The 21,288-nt window shown below is 44.4% G+C and overlaps 1 protein-coding gene across 1 annotated transcript in view; it reads right to left on the bottom strand.

The window, feature by feature from the left end:
* LOC147445194 (glucose-6-phosphate 1-dehydrogenase, chloroplastic-like) overlaps positions 1-21,288 on the bottom strand; it is a 61,579-nt gene that overhangs the window by 20,061 nt on the left and 20,230 nt on the right. Inside the window, exons 5-10 of the mRNA XM_086524747.1 lie at positions 8,353-8,558; positions 8,082-8,190; positions 7,757-7,797; positions 7,522-7,642; positions 6,744-6,979; positions 6,015-6,218 (exon numbers count right to left, since the gene is read on the bottom strand). Coding sequence (XP_086380873.1) covers positions 6,015-6,218; positions 6,744-6,979; positions 7,522-7,642; positions 7,757-7,797; positions 8,082-8,190; positions 8,353-8,558 — 917 coding nt within the window. The remainder of the gene's footprint in view (positions 1-6,014; positions 6,219-6,743; positions 6,980-7,521; positions 7,643-7,756; positions 7,798-8,081; positions 8,191-8,352; positions 8,559-21,288) is intronic.

Here is a 21,288-nt window from a genome sequence, read left to right as displayed (position 1 = left end):
ATATTCCAAAAAAATGTCAAGTTTTTTTCAGCTCATAAGGCAATTGTTGGATATATAGCACCTAGAAATTCAATCTCAAACTCTTCAAATAATTCAAGCAAAATGGTCACTTAACAAGAGTACGAGTCTAGGGCATTGCTGTACGGACGACCCGGTTTTTACGTTGACCTACTGACATGGCATATCTGGATTTTATACTAGCTGATAACATGACAAACTATACAAACTTTCGTGAATAAAGCTGCTGGTTGTTGACGTGGCAATTGTACAGATTTCCTAAAATTGAGCTGACAAGCTTTTGGGGGACCAGATGCTTTTAAGTTTAATGCTTTTCATATATTGCTTTTTGAATGGCCATGGGCCTTCAAATATAAGGGTAGGCTCTCTCTCTCTCGCATCCTTGCAAGAGTAGATGTAGAGCAAAGCCACTGGCATTGTATGAGTTGAAGCATTATAAAGAAACATCAAAAGCGGCGCCAGGGTTTGGGGTCAATGCTCTCTTGGGGTGGAAATCCACCACTCCGTGTCTCGTGTGTCATGCATCTCTTTCCGTTCAGTTGATTTGAAGTGCTTAAAGTTTGTTCCGTCTGTTCTTTTCCGGTGGCATGTGATGCCCTTCCGTTACAGTGGTATCAAAGCTCCAATCGTGTGCTTTTCTCAAAGCATACCAATCCTACCAAGAATAGATAGAGCATCGTGGTGTTTCTGGATTCTACAGAGTATCGACAATTTCTTCTCAACAAACTTCCCAACATACTTTCGCAGCATCCACAGCAGAATCTCCCAATGTTGCAAAGTTTTCAACATTTCCTGAGCAACATGTTACCCCCTCTCATGCCCCAGGTGGTACCCCCTCCTCATGCACCAGAAAGTGCAAGAACCTCTAATCGGCAGCCCTCTCATCCTTTTGTTCCTATTGGGTGGAGTCTTTAGGAACATGGTACACTTGTTTGACCCTGACCCTGCAACCGCCGTTGCCGCCGCCGCCGCCTGGGTACAATGGTTGGAGCCCGTATGGATATCCCTATTATCCACATCCGAGGTTTGCGCCTAACTAACCAAAAGATTTCAAGGATGGCGGCACGACATTAGAAATAATCCCTTTTTCTAGAGTGAAAGATCAGAAGAAAGCCCTACGTTTCTTTCAACAATTCAACAACACCTATGCCTTGGGAAATTATAAAGAAGAATCAAAGATCTCTCGAGCTACGGGATTCCTCAAAGATAAACCTATGCAAAGGTGGAGTTCAATCGTAACATAACCGCATACTCCAAGGACTTGGCAAGCTTTCAAGACTATTTTTGCACGAAGTTATATGACCTTCCTATTTCAAGTCCAGATTTTGTCAGAATGGGGCAACTTGAAAATGCTTGCCACGGAGACCTTGGAAGACTACAACCAAAGGTTTCTCGACCTCTACCTTTGGGTGTCTTTCTTCAAGTTGATTCTCTCAGAGGACTAATGTGAGCGATAAATCATTGGACTGCCATCACCTTTACAAGAATATTGTCTGTCTAAACAAGTATCGACAATGCAAGAGCTTAAGGGCCATGCTACAGTAGGCTACAAGCTTATGAAAGGGAAACTAGAGATTGCTACAGAGAAAACTCCGGCAAACAATCAGAAATTTCGACAACAACGAACAAACCTCCGGGAATCTCGTGAAAGTCAACCTCCAAGGCCTCATTTAACACAACGTCAACGAGAAACCCTCTTACAAGAAGGCCCAATGCTCTGAATGTTTTCAAACAGGGCATACTTACAATACGTATCCTCAAAGAGCCAAGACATCCTCCGAGCAACCTCTAGCTCCGAGAGCAGAGGCTAGCATAAACACCTCCGGCTAAGAGAGCTAGACCTGCCATTAAACTTGTACCTAATATTTATGGCATTAATCTCAAAAGTTCAAATGAATTGTGCAGAGCTTATGGAAAATCAACGGCTTGAAAGCCCTCATCTTCTTTGACCTCGAAGCTACCAAGAATTTCATCCATCCCGACTTTCTCAAGCGGATGGATTTCGACTATGATTCACATCGTGGAGAACTTGAGGCCGAGCTAGCCACCAAGCAAACTCAGAAGATGGTACCGCTCATTGGTGCTCTTTCGGTGACCATCCAAGGATACCAAGGAAAAGCGGATTTTCACATCATGAAGTTGGGCAATTGCAACGCTCTCTTGGGCGTGCCTCGGCACAACAAGCATGACGTGATACTCCAGATCCAAAACCGAACGATCGCGCTGAATGAATTGTCTAATTGCTTTGTATTTAGATACCTTTTGTTTAAGAAAGTACTGTTTGAAATTTGTTTGAAATGGATTGTATCTGTTTTAAATCTGTCTTGGTGCCGATTTGAGAATTGCTTGACTCCGGTTTTAATACTCGTTTCAATGGTTTGTGATTTACTCCCATGCAGAGTACTGAAGAAAACAATTGATGTTTGATGATGTCTTAACCCTTGGTATCACGCAGACCGCGTGTCTTGAGGGGCGTTCCTTGTATGCTGGAAAACCTCTAAACGACGCAGACCGGGTGTCTGGGAAGCGTTGGCACTTTCTGATGCTAGCAAGGAAGTTGTATGGTTAGCTCGCCTAGGAGATCTTGGTATTACTCAGACTCCAGTGTTGCATTGTGATAGTCGAAGTGCGACTACGTTAGCAAAGAACCCTATGTTTCACTCCAAGTCAAAACACATAGAAATCTGTTATTATGTGATACGCGACATACTGGCTAGTAAGCACATTGAGCTAGTCAAGTTTCATACAGATGATAACCCTATGGATCCTCTCACGAAGAGACCACCCTCAGAGCGGTTTGCACATTGCATTGAGATGATGGGTGTAGGGTGAAGCCACAAGATTGTTTCATGGTTGTACAGATGTACATACTTACACCTATAACCACTTGGGTTATCAAGTGGGAGATTGTTAGGGTTCAGGCCTACTAGCCGGACACCCATCGCATTGACCGTACTAACCTTATCTATTCTTTTGATCATACAGAATAATAAGGAGCAATGAGGTATTCCAATCCTCACTGAGAGCTTCACCAACACTTTGTGTCTGCTCTGCTTCTCCCTCTCACTTTGCATACTCACTCTTCAGGCCGTAACCTGCAAAACTTAGAGGTTAGACCAAGACCCAAAGGTCACTCAGATGCTCCTAGTGCCATGCACAGATGCAAAATACAACACAAAGAAATTGTCACGACACAGAGGATTCTGGCCTTGACATAGAGATTGGCATGGACCACCTTTCTAGGGAGAGTGAATCTGTAATCGATCAGACGGACGCATTGATCACATGCGTTTATGACCTCGACGCAGAAAGGATAACTATAAAACCCGTCATAGTCAACCTGCAGTTGACATTTTCACTCCACTCGATCGAGATTCCCCGTTGGAAATTTGCCAAAATCTCCATCGGTTTCTTTTGTTCCCATGTTGGGACTCATCTTCTTCATCTCCCCGCAGACCAAAGGTCGAGGAGTGTTGTCTCTGTCACATTCTTTGCGAGAACCCATGTGTGCTGCAGAAAGTATCGGATCCTTTGTAGTTCCATCCACAAATTCACTGCCCCCAAAGACTGGCGCCCCTTCGGTATTTCTTTATTATTGATTCGCACACTTACAACTCCCGAGGGCTCTTCTCGGAGACTCTGTGTCCAAGTGCCCTCCAAAGTGAGGCCCCAAAGGTCCTTATAAACAATACAAAGGATGCTCAAAAGAAAAGCCCCAAAAGCACTGAGCACCAAAGGCTTTTGCTCTCAAAAGCTTGCGTAAAATCTGTCAACTCAACTGCCAACGCACAAAACGCGAAAATCTGTACAACTGTCACGTCAACAAGGTCAGCGCAAATCACGGCATTCTGGCCCGACTCTTGTGCTCTGTCTTTTTAGGGTTTTAGGCCCCTCGCCCGCTGCTCCATAAGTTGGTTGAGTTAGGTTTTAGGCCCCTCGGGTGGTGCTCCATAAGTTGGTCAGGTTAGGTTTTTATTAAAAACCCTAACCCCTTGTGTTTTGGCCCCTCGGTCACATTTTCAGGGTTCACGTCTTTTTGTCCTTCGGCCAGTTCCTTCTAGTTGGGCACACCACGTCACCAACTTGTGACACTTCGATCTGTAGGCCTCTCTCTCAGTAACCTTGCTTGATGCCACTAAAGTCTAAATCTCCAGTAGATAGTCCCAAAACCCTCTCTAAAGAGGGAGTGAAAGCAGCCACGTATCTCATAGTATATTGTATAGTGGCATATATAGTGGAGCTCTGTCTCTGACTCACAGAGAGAGAGAGAGAGAGAGAGAGAGGATGGCATCTTGGCAGTAACATTCCTTGCCTGATTCTCTAGCATGACTACTTTGCATCTTCGCTATGGGATTTACATGTTAAGGTCCAAAAATTGGTCTTCTAGCCTTTGTACGTAGTTGTTTGATTGGTCATTATGTACATTTCCTCTTGGTTATCAATGTTGATTACACCACGAAAACAAAGAGAGAGAAAGACTAAGCAGTCGCAACACATGCTCTACTCTATACCTTTGCTTTAGCATGTCGGAAAGCCCCCCTCTTTTCCACTTGTAGATTTTCTTCGAGTCTGAATATCGACTCGCGGTGTTCCCACGCACTATTATCTTGGTTATTATTTTAATGATACCAACTTCAACGGCAGCTGCTGGATATAGTTCTTTCCTCTCCTCTTCCCCTCCGCCACCCTGCGCCCCCCCCTCTTCCCCTTCTCTCTTCCCCCCCTCCTCATCTGTATCAATTCACCACCCTGCTCAGGTTCTTTTCTTTCTGCTTCTGAGCAACACATGCCTTGATTTTCTTGTTTCTTTGTTTGACTATATGCTGCTATCCACGTTCCTACACGCTACAAGCTTGTCGGTGTCGACTTCGACAGCAGCTGTAGTATCTCTCTTACCTCTCTTACCCCCCCCCCCCCCCCCCCCCCTTCCATAACAGTTTTCCCTCCTGCGCATGTTCTTTTCTTTGTTTTCCTTTCTGCTTTTAAGCACAAACCTTGGTTTTATTTTGATTGTATGCTGCTTGTTTGATTGTCTATAACTTTTTTACTCTGTCTATGGTTTGCTGCTTTTTTTGTTCTCTGCATGTGGGTGGGCAAGTTTGCATGTGGGTGAGTAAATGGCTGCTTGTTAGCTTGTTTTTTTTGTTTTCCAACATGTTTGCGCAATCGTCTTATGATTTAGAAGGGGGTAAAAAGTGGTGGGTTTGAGGGTTCCACACCATTTCCTCTACTTGTGAAATGTTTATACATGGCTGGTTTTCCATCAACTTGTCTTGTTGTTCTGAAGAATTGTATGGAAGTTGATTTGGCTCTCCTTACATTTTCCAAAAATTTTGGTACAAGGTGCTCTTCATGGTGTGGATGGTGGATTCAGCTTTATGATGTCCCCGTGGTTTGGCCACTGGTTAGTCTCTAAAGCTCTACAGGGGTTGTCTTCTTCATGGTGCTGCATTGCTTAAAACTAAAGAGGTTTCATAGCAAATTTATGTGGTTCCTATCAATTCGTGGTCTCTTGGCTTTTATCTCGATCCCATTTACATGTATCTTTGCCGCTTGTCTCATTCCTTGGATTTTTCCACTTAGCTTGGTAATCCCTGAAGATCTTGAGGGATTTTTTTACTTTTAATTGTATCTTGATATTTGGCTACGGCCGTGTTTTGTAATGTCAGTTTCGGCCTTTATGCGATACAAATGGTACAAGCCTACCAGTCAGTCAGTCAGTCAGTCAGTGTGTGTGTGTGTGTGTGTGTGTGTGTGTGTGTGATATTTGGCTACAGCCGTGTTTTGTAATGTCAGTTTCGGCCTTTATGCGATACAAATGGTACAAGCCTACCTACCAGTCAGTCAGTCAGTCAGTCAGTCTGAGTGAGTGAGTGAGTGAGTGAGTGAGTGAGTGAGTGTGTGTGTGTGTGTGTGTGTGTGTGTGTGTGTGTGTGTGAGAGAGAGAGAGAGAGAGAGAGAGAGAGAGAGAGAGAGAGAGAGAGAGAGAGAGAGACCTATCTCTATACAGCAAATTGAGATCAGATGAGTCTAGCTGCAGCCCAAGGCCCGGGACTTTGTTATTGATCTTCAATATAATGGATTCATCAGGTTGAATTTGCAGAATAAGCTCATTTGTAGCCTGTCCAACAACTGTCTGCCCACAACGGTCCCTGTACAAGTTTCCTGGAACATCTCGAAATTGAATTCGGATCTCAACTCTGGCAAAGTAAACATAAGCAATATCATAGGTGTCGACAACTATTTACAAACTAGGCAAACATCCACATTTCAAAACATAAGCAATACGTCTGAAAGTAACAACTTAAGACAAGGTGACAATTCATAACGACCAGCCAAATGAAAGGACATGGCAGAGACGAATGTACTTCTGAAGAGAGTCCTTTAGAGACCACTACCCCACCCCACCCCTCCCCTCCCCCGCCCCTTCCCAGCAGAAAAAAGAAGCCAACTACCAGAGAGGGTGGTGTCTTTGGGACTCTTAATATTGGGGGCAAACTGACCTCTACAAAAGTTAGAGAAGAAAGGTGGAAAAGGTAGAAAGTGGAAGAAATATTGAAATACTAATAGATGTCACAGGTAACCGTAGTAATAAAGGCTCCCCTAGCAAGGATTTGAGGCTCAATTATCTTCCTTCAACTTTGCATTTGCATAGGCCTTTAGTGGGTCTATAAAACGACCTCAATCCACACCAAAACTTATGATTATGCAAGTAGATGTATAACCTGTGTTTGATCAATCCTATGCCCGCCTTGATCAAAAAAGGCACATCATCCCACCGTGCATTGTCAATATACGTTACTGCTGCCACAAAGGTAGGAGTCATACTATCTGCGGGAATATCTGCTTCATCCAAGTAGCCTGGCACTCTACACTTTCCATCTTTTGCTATACTTGCTTTATATTGTCCAAGGACCACATCTTGTAAAATTGGTCTCCTCATGGATCTCAATACTTTAACCTGATACAAGAGAGAGGGGAATTAGATTACCACACGTGGACTGTATCTTCAAAAAAGAGTCATCCACTCGTTACCATATATGAACTTCATCTTCATAATAGTAATGATGTCGAGTTCTCCTTTCACACTTGATGCTCATTTTTCCAGATCAAAACTTGGATACAAGGCCTAGGAAATCTTATCAAATACACTAAAAAGATAGTATCTCTTGCTTATCAACAACTAGATTCATGGTTTCACACACATAATACAACTCTCATGCTTTCTTTTGATGATTCACGCATTTAAGCTGTACTACTCACATGGATAGCCAACAGTACAAAATTATTTCCATACAGCTACTCTTATTCCCATTGCTTGTAACTTGAATACCGATTGAAAAGACTTAAATTATTACCCTGTTCCTCAACAAATAGAAAAAATCCACAAGTGTTCGTCTGCCTTAATAAGAAAATATGCTCATGGATTCAATGTGCAGCTTTCTTCCATAAGTCCAAACATCACGACATGCTTTCCCACCTGCAGGTTGATCAGACACCTACCTTCTCATTTCGAATATCGTCTCCTGCAAGGCTAACAGGGGGCTCCATTGCAAATAAAGCAATGGTTTGCAAGATGTGTGACTGCACAATATCTCGAATGATACCATATCTGTCAAAGTACCTGCAGCAACTTTTTAATGGTTAAATAAAATTTGCCCTTATCTCATCCATTCGATTTACTAGAAATAGACATCCAGATGACAAAAAAATCCTCTTCAGGGTGATGTATATTTACCTTCCCTTTCCTTCGATACCCCAATCTTCTGACAGCACCACCTGTAGAAATATGAGAATGTTGCATACCATGAGAAACATCAATTTCATGACATAAAATTTGAAATCACATCTATCCAGCTCCTCCTATATCCTGAGACTCCGCATGTGAAGCTCAATCTAATATAGTTGTGCTAAGGCATCAGAAAGGAATTTGCCTCCTTTAATTCCTTATCTGAGAGGGAGGATAGCTCGGTTGACTCCCAGGGCCAGAGCCCAAACACGGCACCAATGTCCCTTCCCAAGTTATACTTCAGATATAAAATAAAAGAAAAATGTGGAGTTACCTGCACATTTCGAATATGTGTACGACTCCATAAGGGCTCAAAGACGAGATTTGAAAATCTCAGTACAGTCAAATTTTCAACCAGATCTTTTCCAAGCCGATGATCAATCCTGACATCCAAAAAAGAAAACAAAGAAAGTTTGACTCATAAGAAAGGAAACTTTACCAAGGGACACACCACAAAAATTCCAATGAGATAGTTCGGTTTTTGTGTCACAACATTCAATTGACTTTTCAAGAAAAAATACCTCAAGAATTAACTTAATACAAACCTATAGATTTGACTTTCATTTAAGTAAGTAAGAAGGCCCTTTGTCTGCAAAGCTGATGACTGACCATCATATCCAAATGGCTTCTCTATGATCACTCTGGTCCATCCTGATTTACTTTGTGCATTCCTTCCTACACAACTTGCAACCTCGAGAAGCACTTCTTCTGGAACAGAAAGATAAAATATCCGATTTCCAATACAATTTCCCTATCTCGACCATTCACAAAAAAGATAGCAGAGTGAACTCTGTCAATACTAGACACACTCTTCATTTAACTCACAAACAAGACTTGTTTATACTAAAGATACAGTTTTTAAAATTAGCCATTTGTCGAAAACCTTACAAATGCTTGTCTTCAACTAAATAAAAGGAAAATAACATAATCTACTATCAGACGAAATGTATCTAAATTTGTTAAAACAAAAACACACAAGTGCAAGACTACAAGAAAACGATAACGGTCATAGTACAAACGGTCAACCCTTCCAATATAGTTAATTCACCTCCTAAAATTTCTCGCAAATAATTTTTTCAAGTTTTTGGAAAAAAAGTTCTTTTCGAGCACTGGAATTTGACTTCTCAGGTACAAAAGCCAGGGGAGACTGGTTCTGCAGCTCCACTGATCTAAGCCCTCCCCAAGGCACATATTTAAAGGCTCTTACAGCCTAAAAAGCAACTGCTGAAAAGATGGCACGCAAAAGCTCGAAAAAATCAATGCTTTTAATGACTGACGCCAAAAAAAACAAAGCCACAGCCTCTATCCATACACCCCCAATTACACTTACAAAAAGAAATCTGATTCTTGAGCAAACACTGACTTCATGCATACATGCCAATGACCATCCCAACGAGATGGTTATTGGCATGTATGCAGAGAGAGAGAGAGAGAGAGAGAGAGAGAGAGAGAGAGAGAGAGAGATGCTGATACAAAGCTGTATGTACAAGTGCCGAAGGGTGGTCGGGTAGATGTAACATACCCTCGATGGATAGACCCATCCTACACACAACGGACCTTTGGCAATTACACAAGGGAACCAACCTGACATGCACAAGGAGCTGCAAATTAAAGGATATCGGATCTCCTCCTGGCAATAGGGTTGAACAAGAGGAAGATGACTATCAGCCTCAAGGCAGAAAGGGAAACTGCTCTAGAAAGCTCCACCTCTCTGTAGTGAAATCTCCTTGAAGATCGATGCCGTGAGGATCACTTATCTAGTAATAGCTACTCCCGGTGCTTGGTGAACATGCTGCAGCACAGGGCCTTGATGCATGCCCTAAGTGTCGCGTGCAACAGAAAGGTTTAAGGATTTTAACTTGGATCTAGTACTTCGCACAAACACAAGGTTACTTTACTTCAGTTGAGAGGAACTGAACTGAACACAATGTGTGTGTGTGTGTGTGTGTGTGTGTGTGTGTGTGTGTGTGTGTGAGAGAGAGAGAGAGAGAGAGAGAGATTTTTTAACATCTATGTGAGGCCGAAGTCTGCCTATGAAACAAATCAAGTATACATGTGTGTATGTCTTTCATCTATCAGAAAAGACAAAACAATCCAAACTGGTACAAAATAAAGAGAAAACCTTGGTGTATGATAGGATCTATGGGGGGTGGGGGGATGGAGCTCTAGTACTAGGGATGTGTGCATGTCTATATGCTCAGGGTAGTGCAACCATGCAGATGCATCAAGCTAGCTAGCTCCATCCTCTACTGATAGGGGGTGGGATTGGGAGGAAGGGCTGCTAGGTGCAACGGAATGAATGTTGTATTTTCTCAAGATTAGTGATCTTTATTGCTCAAGGTTCCTTTTAGTTCTTAGGGAAGGAGAGAGCCTTCCGTCTTGTGGAGAGTGCTATGATCACGAACAAAGTGAGTGGATATTGTGCGTGCAAGTGAATGAGACTGAGAGAAGGAGAGAGAAGAGATACGACACCCGAGAGGTTGTAAAACCCTCCTCCGAAGGCCCCACTCTCGTCGGCGAGAGTGGTCTACTTTGATTGCACAAAGGTGTACAATGCGTATGCAAAGGACTGATGCAATGGGACTATGCCGATGACGACGACGGTGATGACGACGACGACTCGATGGCTGAAATCTGAGATCTTCTAATCGCTGAATTTCGGGACTGTTTCGGTGGCTGAAAATGACTGTTTTGGCTGCGTTTTTATGGCTGAAAATGGGGGAACCTTTGCAACCATCTGGGGGCTGATCTGCTTCTGTGTCATAAGCTGAAAACTGTGTGTATCTTCTGCAGTAAAGGGCTGAGAATCAAAAACGCTGATGTTGCCTTTCCCTTGCCAAAAACGTTATTGCTGATCTGCTGCAAAAACGCCACCAAGGCTGATGGCTGCTAGCGTTAGTGCTGGGCTGAAAACGCTGGACAGGGCAGCATTGTCTGGCGTTAGTAAAAACGCTCAGGCTGAGGTTGTGGATCGTGGGAAAAACGCCAAAGAAGGACACTGCTAGCGAGAACTTGCTGTGGAGGATAAAACGCCAGGGAAGTGGAGTGGGTGGCGATGCTAAGGCTTGGAAACGCTAGGGATGCTGTGGGGGGTACTGCTGAGAAGTTGCCTGTTGAGCGGGAAGCTCCTGCTGCCTCTTTTGCCAGAAAGTGCTAACTTGGGTTTGCTTATATATTAACTTAGCAAAATTGCCCTACCTACTTTTGTTGGAAAGTCACTTAAAAATAATAAGTGAAAATGACCAAAAATAGGAAAATAGGCTAAATGCACTGGAAAATTCCCCTAATTGATGCTAATGGATTCTGATGGGAATTCCGATGATCATGTTGTGTGCAACCGGAGGATATGCACCTATGCTAAGTGACTGGGCATGCACGGTCTACGAATAGACTCACAAAAGTGCCAAATCACTGCTAATCTAGACTTGACTGAACTGACTGAACCCTGCTGTGGTATAGCTTGTCCACGGACACATAGGGTTGGGATGTGTCACGTGACATCCCCTCCTTTTCAAAGTGCGGTACTAGTACCGAACTGTATGGCGTCGAGGGAGATCGCCAACAATATCCGGAATCCTCGAAGGGACTCTTCGCCGGCCCACTTTGCTGTGTGGGTCGAGCGGTACTTGAACTTCATAAAGGTCTGCAACGCTTGCTTCTTTGGACCGCGCCGAAAGCGACACAAAGTCTTCTGAATCTCTTTTCTTGCGTCAACTTCGTCTAGAGACCTGCTTCTTCCGTCTTCAAGAATCTCCATGGCTGAAAATTCCTGAAACCATCTCCAACACAAAACCATGAACATACCTATTCCATGTAAAGTGAAGGAAAAAAATCTTGTCTTCTCTAAAGACTGTGTATGCAATGTCGATGAACATAGAGACGGAGTGACAACCAGTTCATCAAACACATGCAAACAATGCGATCGAATCTTTTCTGTTTGATCAAAATCAATCAACTGTGGCAAATCACAATGGAAATGCCTATGCTTGGTGCTCATACAATCATGTGCTCTTTGGGAAACTCTGTCACGGCAAGGAAGAGACATGGAATGTGACTTCCTTACATACAAACTTTTCAACTTTTCATGAGCAATCCGCATACATTCGTGCTCATCCATGGGAGAAACGTGCTCAACATACAATATGTCATGCCTAGTAAAAGGGATTACATAACGATGTTGACTAAAATACAGGAAACCTTCACGAATGAAACACTCAAACAATGCGTGCGTATCAATCATGCGAACACATAATACTTTCTGTGAGGGTTCCTTGGACCAAGGCTCGAGAGCCAAGATCGGTTCGTCCTGAATGATCGAATCGTCCTGTGGGGGTTCTTTGGACCTCAACTCGAAAGCCAAGATCAGATCTTCGTGATTGATCGAATCTGAAACGAGGTTAGCTTCGCTAGCAAAAGCATCAACTAACACATCATCTTGGTGAACAATCACATCTTCTTTATGCAACTCATCATGCTTGTGAGAAATCACATCTTGATCATGCAAATCATTGTCAATCAAATCATCATCATGCTTCACACCATCATGCAAATCCTGTGTGTCATGCTGTGATTGAGAGAATCTCCTTATTCCGAATCCTTTCAACCTTGTCCTGCATATTAGCAATGAGAGATGGAGAAGGAGCAATGTCCTCTCCATGAATGACAATAGGAGAATCACTGTCGGCATTGAGAGTTATAGTGTTAGCCGTAAATTTCATGAGAGCGTCATTATCACGAAACCATCGAATGCCCAAAATCATATCACATCCTGAGAGAGGAGAAACAACAAATCTTCTAGTGAAGGCAGTCTGTTGAATTGCAAACAACACATCGAGGCACTCCTCCATGATGAGAGCGTCCATACCACGACGAAAGGCAGAGACCTCGATAGGAGATCTCGGACTAACAAGAGAGGAACTGATCACATCATGCATACTACCTGGGTCAAACAATATGACAAAACGGTGCCCCGCCCCGACGTACGACCATAACATTTAATGAGAGAATCATCAATGGGAGGGTCCTGAGAAACTTTGGGCACAATCGTGTTATCATTCATTGCATTGATAGATGTAGTGGGTGTTGTGGGTTCTTTAGATTCATTCGATTCAAGCTTAGGACATGTTCTTTTTATGTGACCCTTAATGTGACAATGAAAACAACGACCTTCCTTAGAATAAGTGCTTTGTTCTTCTGACGTGATGTATCCTCTTACAATTCCTTGTGCTACCTTTTCATCTAGAGTAAGCTTAGGTTTAGCAATTGTGTTAGCCTTACCCTTAGATTCATTGGAAGAATTCTTTGATGAGAGACTGTTGGAAGATTGGTTAGAAGAGTTATCATTCTTACCATTCTTACCATTTTGCGGGTTCTGAGAAGTCTGCAAGGTACTTGTGGAAGTCTTGTTCTCCTTAGGCTTTCCCTTGTTGTGCTTCATCTCCTCTGCGAGAGCAATCGCTACCGCCTTGTTGAGATCAGTTGGATCGAATACCTCGACATCGTACTTGATATACTCGTCCAATCCAAAGAGAAAAGCCTCTTTGCGCTAATCATCCGACATGCGTAGTTGGGTACCTAGCTACAAAGCACGATTAGAAAAAGACATAACCGGCATACCATTTTGCTTGAGAGCGCGCCAATCGTCCTTCAATCGTGCAAGGTACTGAGGTGGCATAAACCGCGCCTTGAGCTTGTCTTGGAAATCAGCCCAACCAAAAGAGAGGGGCGTGAAATCGTCGGTTGCCTCTAGGTGCGCGGCTAGCTGTACCTCTTGCCATGCGTGGTACCAATTGATGGCATCACCGGCAAGGTACATAGCTGCCGTCAAAACTTTGCTATTTCCTGTCTTCTTAGTTGTCGCAAAATAAGCATCAAATTGATGCAACCAAGAATGAATAACCGTAGCATCCATCTTACCGTCATACTTACTGAAAGTCAACTTTTCTATAACTGGATGGTTGGAATCCGCGTTGTGGCTTGCGCCACTTGACGAACTCCCACGATCTTTGGGTGGTTCGGTCTTCGAAGCTAGGATGTGGGAAATAAATTCTTGATGACGAAGCTCCCTTTGAGCTTCACGCTCAGCGTCCTTTTCTGCTTTTCGTTCATTTCGTTCATCGCGCTCGCGTTCGAGAGTAAGTCAATTTTCTTCTTGTTGTGCCGCAAGTTTTGCATGTCTTTCATCGCGCTCACGTTCCTGAGCAAGTCGATTTTCTTCTTGTTTTGCGACAAGTCTTGCGTTTCTTTCATCGCGCTCACGTTCCTGAGCAAGGCGCTTTGCTTCTTGTCTATCCATCATGGCCATCATCTGCTTGACCATTTCCTCCATAGGGTTTGGTACACTTGGTGGCGTAGATGGCGAAGGGGGAGGGTTGAAGAAACCATCTCCAGATGGGGACGAGTCTTCGTTGCCTCTCTCATGCTCATCACCTGTATGCAAAGTATCCATTCCGCTTCGGGTGACGACCATGCACTATGATCTTGGGGTGAACTTGGGTTCTTGAGGGTCTTGAGGTTCTTGAGGTCCCTGATTCGTGAGAATCTTGGGTTCTTGAGGATCTTGAGGTTCTTGAGTCTTGAGGGTCTTGGGTTCTTGGGGTTCTTAAGGTTTTCTTTCGCTTGCAAATCGCGTTGGAGAAGGATCTTCTCTTCACCCGAGTTCTACTCCTTTCTGCGGGCGCACCCCTTGGCGGCCTTGCGCTCACACCAAGGTTGCTTTTTCCCACCTCACGTCGATTGGCCAGCCGCTAAGTCCACGGTCCGCTCTCAATGAGTGAAAAGAGACACAAGGGGAGGCTGGACAAGCCCTTCTTTCTTGGGAATCTTGTCACTCTTCAACAAAACACAATTAGGAATCGCCACGCCCAAGTAAACTTGGGTTCGTGCGATCGCAACAAGCAAAAAAAATTCTTGTGGTTCTTGTGGTTCTTTCCTTGAGTAATGCAGAACACTTCCAAAGCTCTGATACCAATGTTAGGTGCAACGGAATGCATGTTGTATTTTCTCAAGATTAGTGATCTTTATTGCTCAAGGTTCCTTTTAGTTCTTAGGGAAGGAGAGAGCCTTCCGTCTTGTGGAGAGTGCTATGATCACGAACAAAGTGAGTGGATATTGTGCGTGCAAGTGAATGAGACTGAGAGAAGGAGAGAGAAGAGATACGACACCCGAGAGGTTGTAAAACCCTCCTCCGAAGGCCCCACTCTCGTCGGCGAGAGTGGTCTACTTTGATTGCACAAAGGTGTACAATGCGTATGCAAAGGACTGATGCAATGGGACTATGCCGATGACGACGACGGTGATGACGACGACGACTCGATGGCTGAAATCTGAGATCTTCTAATCGCTGAATTTCGGGACTGTTTCGGTGGCTAAAAATGACTGTTTTGGCTGCGTTTTTATGGCTGAAAATGGGGGAACCTCTGCAACCATCTGGGGGCTGATCTGCTTCTGTGTCATAGGCTGAAAACTGTGTGTATCTGCTGCGGTAAGGGCTGAGAATCAAAAACGCTGATGTTGCCTTTCCCTTGCCAAAAACGTTACTGCTGATCTGCTGCAAAAACACCACCAAGGCTGATGGCTGCTAGCGTTAGTGCTGGGCTGAAAAAGCTGGACAGGGCAGCATTGTATGGCGTTAGTAAAAACGCTCAGGCTGAGGTTGTGGATCGTGGGAAAAACGCCAAAGAAGGACACTGCTGGCGAGGACTTGCTGTGGAGGATAAAACGCCAGGGAAGTGGAGTGGGTGGCGATGCTAAGGCTTGGAAACGCTAGGGATGTTGTGGGGGGGTACTGCTGAGAAGTTGCCTGTTGAGCGGGAAGCTCCTGCTACCTCTTTTGCCAGAAAGTGCTAACTTGGGTTTGCTTATATATTAACTTAGCAAAATTGCCCTACCTACTTTTGTTGGAAAGTCACTTAAAAATAATAAGTGAAAATAACCAAAAATAGGAAAATAGGCTAAATGCACTGGAAAATTCCCCTAACTGATGCTAATGGATTCTGATGGGAATTCCAATGATCATGCTGTGTGCAACCGGAGGATATGCACCTATGCTAAGTGTCTGGGCATGCACGGTCTACGAATAGACTCACAAAAGTGCCAGATCACTGCTAATCTAGACTTGACTGAACTGACTGAACCCTGCTGTGGTGTAGCTTGTCCACGGACACATAGGGTTGGGATGTGTCAGGTGACAAGGGCTGCTCGGATGAACGCAGCTAGGTGAGCCATCATCTGGGCTCGTCTCTCTTGAGCAGCTCGATGCTCTCGAGTCTGGATCTCCTTGATTTGTCTGTGGTGGAGTAGTGGGGCCCGGCATCCGGTAGCATGCCGATCTCGTTTGGCCCGGATGATCTCAGCCTGCAGCAGAGTCACTCCCCTCGGTGGATCTGGGAGTGGAGGTGTGGTCCTCTAGAAAAAATTTGTAAGCTGTGAATGTCCCCCTCCCCCCCCATGTGTCTTTGTATGTAGATGCAGAAGTGTATCTCTATGCCTCTGTATCTCTAGCAAGTAGCCCCCCAATTGTCTCTAATCTCGAGAGTGGATAATCTCGCGGAGGGTAGGCTGCCCTCTAAATAATGACTCGTATCTGCCTCTAGCATCATCATAAGCTCTGCATCTACAAACAAATTGCTCCTCACTTGTCCTCTCTCCCAACTCGACAAACTCTCTCCTCCCTGGGAATGTCATGAGCTCGCCCACCTCTATCTCTAGTCTGTGTGATGATACTCTGAACTGACCAATCGCAACCCGTGAGTTGTGTGGCATGCAGGTGTCCATATAGCGTGGTCGTTGTATGAACCCTTCCTCGAGTATGATAAGGAAATGATCTCTATAGTGTGACATCTTCTGTTGAAGAAGAGATGTGATCCAACTCTGTTTGATATATAGCTACCACAGGTCCTGTCGGAGCACTATGTTTCTCTCACCACGTGAGAGATGAACCTAGGGTGAGTCAGGGTCATACTGGAACGGCGGCAAGCTCTCAAGATCAAGGCCATGTGCTCCGAACCATGATCTAACCTGGGTGTACCAAGTTCTGTCATATCCAGACTCTGCTATTTGTATGGCCGACTCAAATGCTCGTCGTGTGAGTCTGTCAACAGGGAGCTCTCTCACTCTCAAGATAGACCAGACCGTGTGAAAGAGTGCGTCCACTACCATTGGGGGGGGGGGGGGGGGGGTAGCAAGCTCTGCCCTGATGATTTCCTGTGGCACTGTGTGCTTGCCTCGAAACAAGCACGAGATCATATATACTTGTGGTCTCTCAATCTGTGCCCACTGACTATCTGTCAACCCGAGTGCCCACACTGCTACTGCGTACGTAAGGGCTGGGGTGACTAACATATCAAATAGCCACCCCTTCGTGCGGGGCTCATGAGAGTGTGCCTGACGACATCTCCACTCTAACATGGGCAAAGTTGCATATCCACAGGTGAGCCTGTCAATGGCGCCCTGGAGAACAGGCCCTCTTTGCTAGTGAAGGTGACTCCTAGATAGACATAGGAGGTGACCACCTTGACTGTACCTCCTGCTGCTGTAAATGTGGCTGCTCGCCAAATTGACCTAGAGGTGTGGAAGATCATGACCTTGGTCTTCCCAAGGTTCACTGCTACTCCTCTGTGTGTACAAAACTCATCCAAGGCGCTCAAAAAGCTCTGTAGACCCTTTGGTGACTCTGAAATCAGAACAATCAGCATATAGCATAATGTGGGTTGGGGCACTTGCTAGGTCAGCTCTTGCCCCTCCCGCTCGTAAGATGTAATCGGAGATCTCGTCGATGTAGAATCCAAAGAGGGTTGAGGAGATGGTGGAGAAGGTCCGCCTGAACCCTACTTGGCCTGGAGCCCATAGGCCCTCACTTTCTCCGTATGAACTAAGCTCAACCTCAAGTACTACCCCATACAGTTTGGCCATTGTATGGCCAATCATGATAGTCATGTAATTCCCTGGGTCCAAGGTGTCCCCAGATTTGTGGATTGGCACAATGGTGTGCTAAGTGTCCACTCCTCTGGGAAACCCTCCCCTATAGCCCGGTTGAATACATCTACAATCAACAAGGCAGTGGCGGTTGCGTAAATGAGGTGCTTACTCTCTAATCCTGTATGATCTGAAGACCAGCTATGATGTAGGCGGTGGATGCCCTTCTTGACCATCTCTGTTGTGAAGAAAGAAGAGCTCGTGGGTCAAGGTCCGGGAGGCTGTGGAATCTGAGGATGGTTTGGTACCTTGTAGAGTCTCTTTTGCATAATCATGCCATACCTGTGGGTCCTCAATAGGAGTAGTCGCACGTGGCTCTCGAAGGGTGCACCATGCTATGGCACTGTCCATAGCTCAATGTTGATTTTCTTCGTGATGCCATGTGTTACTTCGTGGACTTCCTTCTGAACCATTGTGGTAGACTCAGTGAAGGAGGCTTCAACCTCTCGTGCTTTTGCAACAAGGACAGCTTGACTCTCCGCTTCTATCACATTCTCAAGCCTCTGTAAGCGTTGCTTGAGAGCTGTGTAACAGGTCGGCACCCCGTGCCAGCGGAACAGAACAGACTGAACAGACTTTAGACGCTTCAAAACAACTGAATTGAGAGAGAGAGAGAGAGAGAGAGAGAGAGAGAGAGAGAGAGAGAGAGAGAGAGAGAGAGACTTGACACTAGACACGGAGTGGCATAGTTCCACCCTCCACATAGCACTAGCCCCAAATTGTGGCGCTCCTTTCGGTATTTCTTTACATTGCTTCAACTCAGTACAACATTGGCAGCACTGCTCTACACCTCTCGCGGGTAGAATCCAAAGAGTGAGCCCTTGGCACATATTTAAAGGCCCTTGGCATACCAAAAGCGGTTACATATAAAAAGCATCAAGCTCTAAAAGCATCTCGTTTCTAAAAGCTACCGCCCTCAGGGGCTGTCCGTACAGTAGCGCCATGTCATCATTTTCTGCGCAATACTTTGTGTGTGTGGGTGTCTTCAATAATTTAGGCCCCATCAGTCAAGGTCCCATTAGTTGTTGGGAGTTAGGATTTTAATCCTAACCCTTATTTAATAATTGGGCCACTCACCGCGAATCTATAAGATGGTGAAGACTTCCTCTTCTTTTGGTTCTGCTAGGGTGTAGGCCCCTCGGCCAGGATCTGCGAGTTGGCTAGGGTCTTCAGTGACTTGACACATCAGCAATTGTGACATCCCCCCTTCTTGAAAGAAGAGTAATCATAGGCGATTATATCTGCAAAAAAACTCAAGTTAGAAAAATAATATCCGAGGGTCATTCCGTTTTCTCATTCCATATTAGAGCTCTTCATATTCTGGTGTAGCAAAAATAGCCATCACACGTACACAGGCAATCTCACTCAAGTAGGATGACACATCACGATGCAACACAGATGCTTACATATGCATGTTACAAGACACAGAAAAATATAGTCCCCCGCAAATAACCCTCCAAGTCCAGGATATGAGTTATTCAATGACTCCCTTGTCATTCCTCCTACAAATAACCTAAAAAGGTCCGGGCCATGAGATATAGAGGCCTTTTACAACCAAACACTCCCCAGACCGCAGCCTACATTGCTTGGAGGTTTCGAGAGTAAATATTGCTCAGATTGTTTCCAATTTCCTTTTCAGAACTCCTCTCACAAATAACCAAGAAGGTCCGGGCCATGAGTAAAACATCACTTTCCAATCATTAACCACACAAGTCCGGGCCATGGGTGTATCCAAGCACCTTCAAACGTCAATCATTCTCTTCAGTACTCCTCCCGAGAAAGCCCGAGCCATGAGTATCCAAATAGTGTTCCCAAAAACATTGAAACCCGTCACAAGACCAGAATCAAGCAATCTCAAATCGCACCAATACAAGTTCAAAGCGGATAACATCCATTTTAAACAAATTCCAAACAATATTTTTCAAACAAAATTCAGAGAAAAGTATTTGAATACAAAGCAATTGTGAAATTCATTCTTGGTTTTCTTTGGACAATCGAATTTGAAAAATGGCTGGCTTGTTCTTTTGCATCATAGTTCAATTCGGATCTGGAGTGTCGCATGATTCTTGTCATGCCAAGGCATGCCCAAGAGAGCATCTCAATTTCCTAACTTCATGATGTAGAAATTCTGCTTAGAGGCACCACTTTTTGAGTTTGCCCAATGGCTAGCTCGGCTTCAAGTTCTCCAACTTGTGGATCATAGTCAAAGTCCATCTACTTAAAGAAATCAGGATGGATAAAAATTTTGGTGGCTCTTGGATCATAGAAAATAAGTGCTTTACGTTGATTTTCCCATAGGCTCTACATAATTCATTGGAACTTTCAAGATTAATGTCATCAATATCAGGAACGAGTCCAATTGCAAGTCGAGCTTGCTTAGCCGTAGCTAAACATCCAAAGCATCGGCTTGTAGTAAAGTCTCGTTGTTGTAGCGTCAAGCGAGGCCTTTGTGGTTGGCTTTCACGAGATTCCCGGGGGTTTGTTCGTGGTGGCCGAGGATACTGAGTATGTTCGGAGGGCTCTTCTGTAGTAAACTCGTGCTTTCCTTTCATAAGCTTTGTATCCAACCGCCGTATGGTCCATAAGTTCTTGCATTGTTGATACTTGTTTAGAAAGACAATATTGGGTGATGGCAATCCAATGGTATATTGCTCGCATTGGTCCTGCAAGGGAATCAGCTGAAAGAAAGATACGAGAAGGTAAATATCGAGGAACCTTCGATGGTAGTCTTCCATGGTTTTCGAGGCAAGCATTTTCAAGTTTCCCCATTCGAACAAAATCTGGACTTCGAACAGGGTAGTCATGTAGCTTCGTGCAAAAGTAGTCATGAAAGCTTGCCAAGTCCTTGGAGCATGCGGTTGGGTAGCGATTGAACTCCACCACTGCGTAGCATTATCTTTGAGAAATCTTGCAGCTCGAGAAATCTTTGATTCTTCTGTGTAGTTTCCCAATGCATAAATATTGTTAAACTCTTGGAGGAACTGCAAGGCTATCTTCCTATCTTTCACTCCAGAAAAAGTGAAAATTTTATTGTGGTTTCATCATCCTTGAGATCTTTTGGTTGGTTTGGTGCAAACCCCTGTAGATGGCGGAGACAGTCTCACTGGGTGGGAACAGACTCCTGTGAGACGAACAACGGATCAGTCAATAATTACCACGGCAATACCACAAAAACTCCCAAGGCATATAAATAGGACCCATTATACTGTAATCGGGTTGGTATTTGTCGGATGTACTTCTGTTAGCTTTTGATTCATAATCCTTAGTTCCCAAGCTGTTCTTGAGCTACATCATCTTTATCTATAATCTTTCATTTGTAATCCTAAATACAGCAGTCCAGTGTACTTCAGCCATACATACTTTGTACTCATTCTCTTTGAATCTGAACATCATTATCAGTACTTCAATCTGTTTCTTATTTCAGTAGATGTATTCCAGTTCAGTTTCTATCTCCTTTTCCAGTTCTACTGCTTGAACTAACGCATCACCAGTAGCTGTAAACTTCG

The sequence above is a fragment of the Adiantum capillus-veneris genome, chromosome 12, assembly GCF_014529385.1.
Source record: "Adiantum capillus-veneris isolate H3 chromosome 12, ASM1452938v2, whole genome shotgun sequence".
NCBI lineage: Eukaryota > Viridiplantae > Streptophyta > Polypodiopsida > Polypodiales > Pteridaceae > Adiantum > Adiantum capillus-veneris.
The sequence above is the reverse complement of the archived record's forward strand: the minus strand, read 5'-3'. Positions and strand labels throughout refer to the sequence as shown.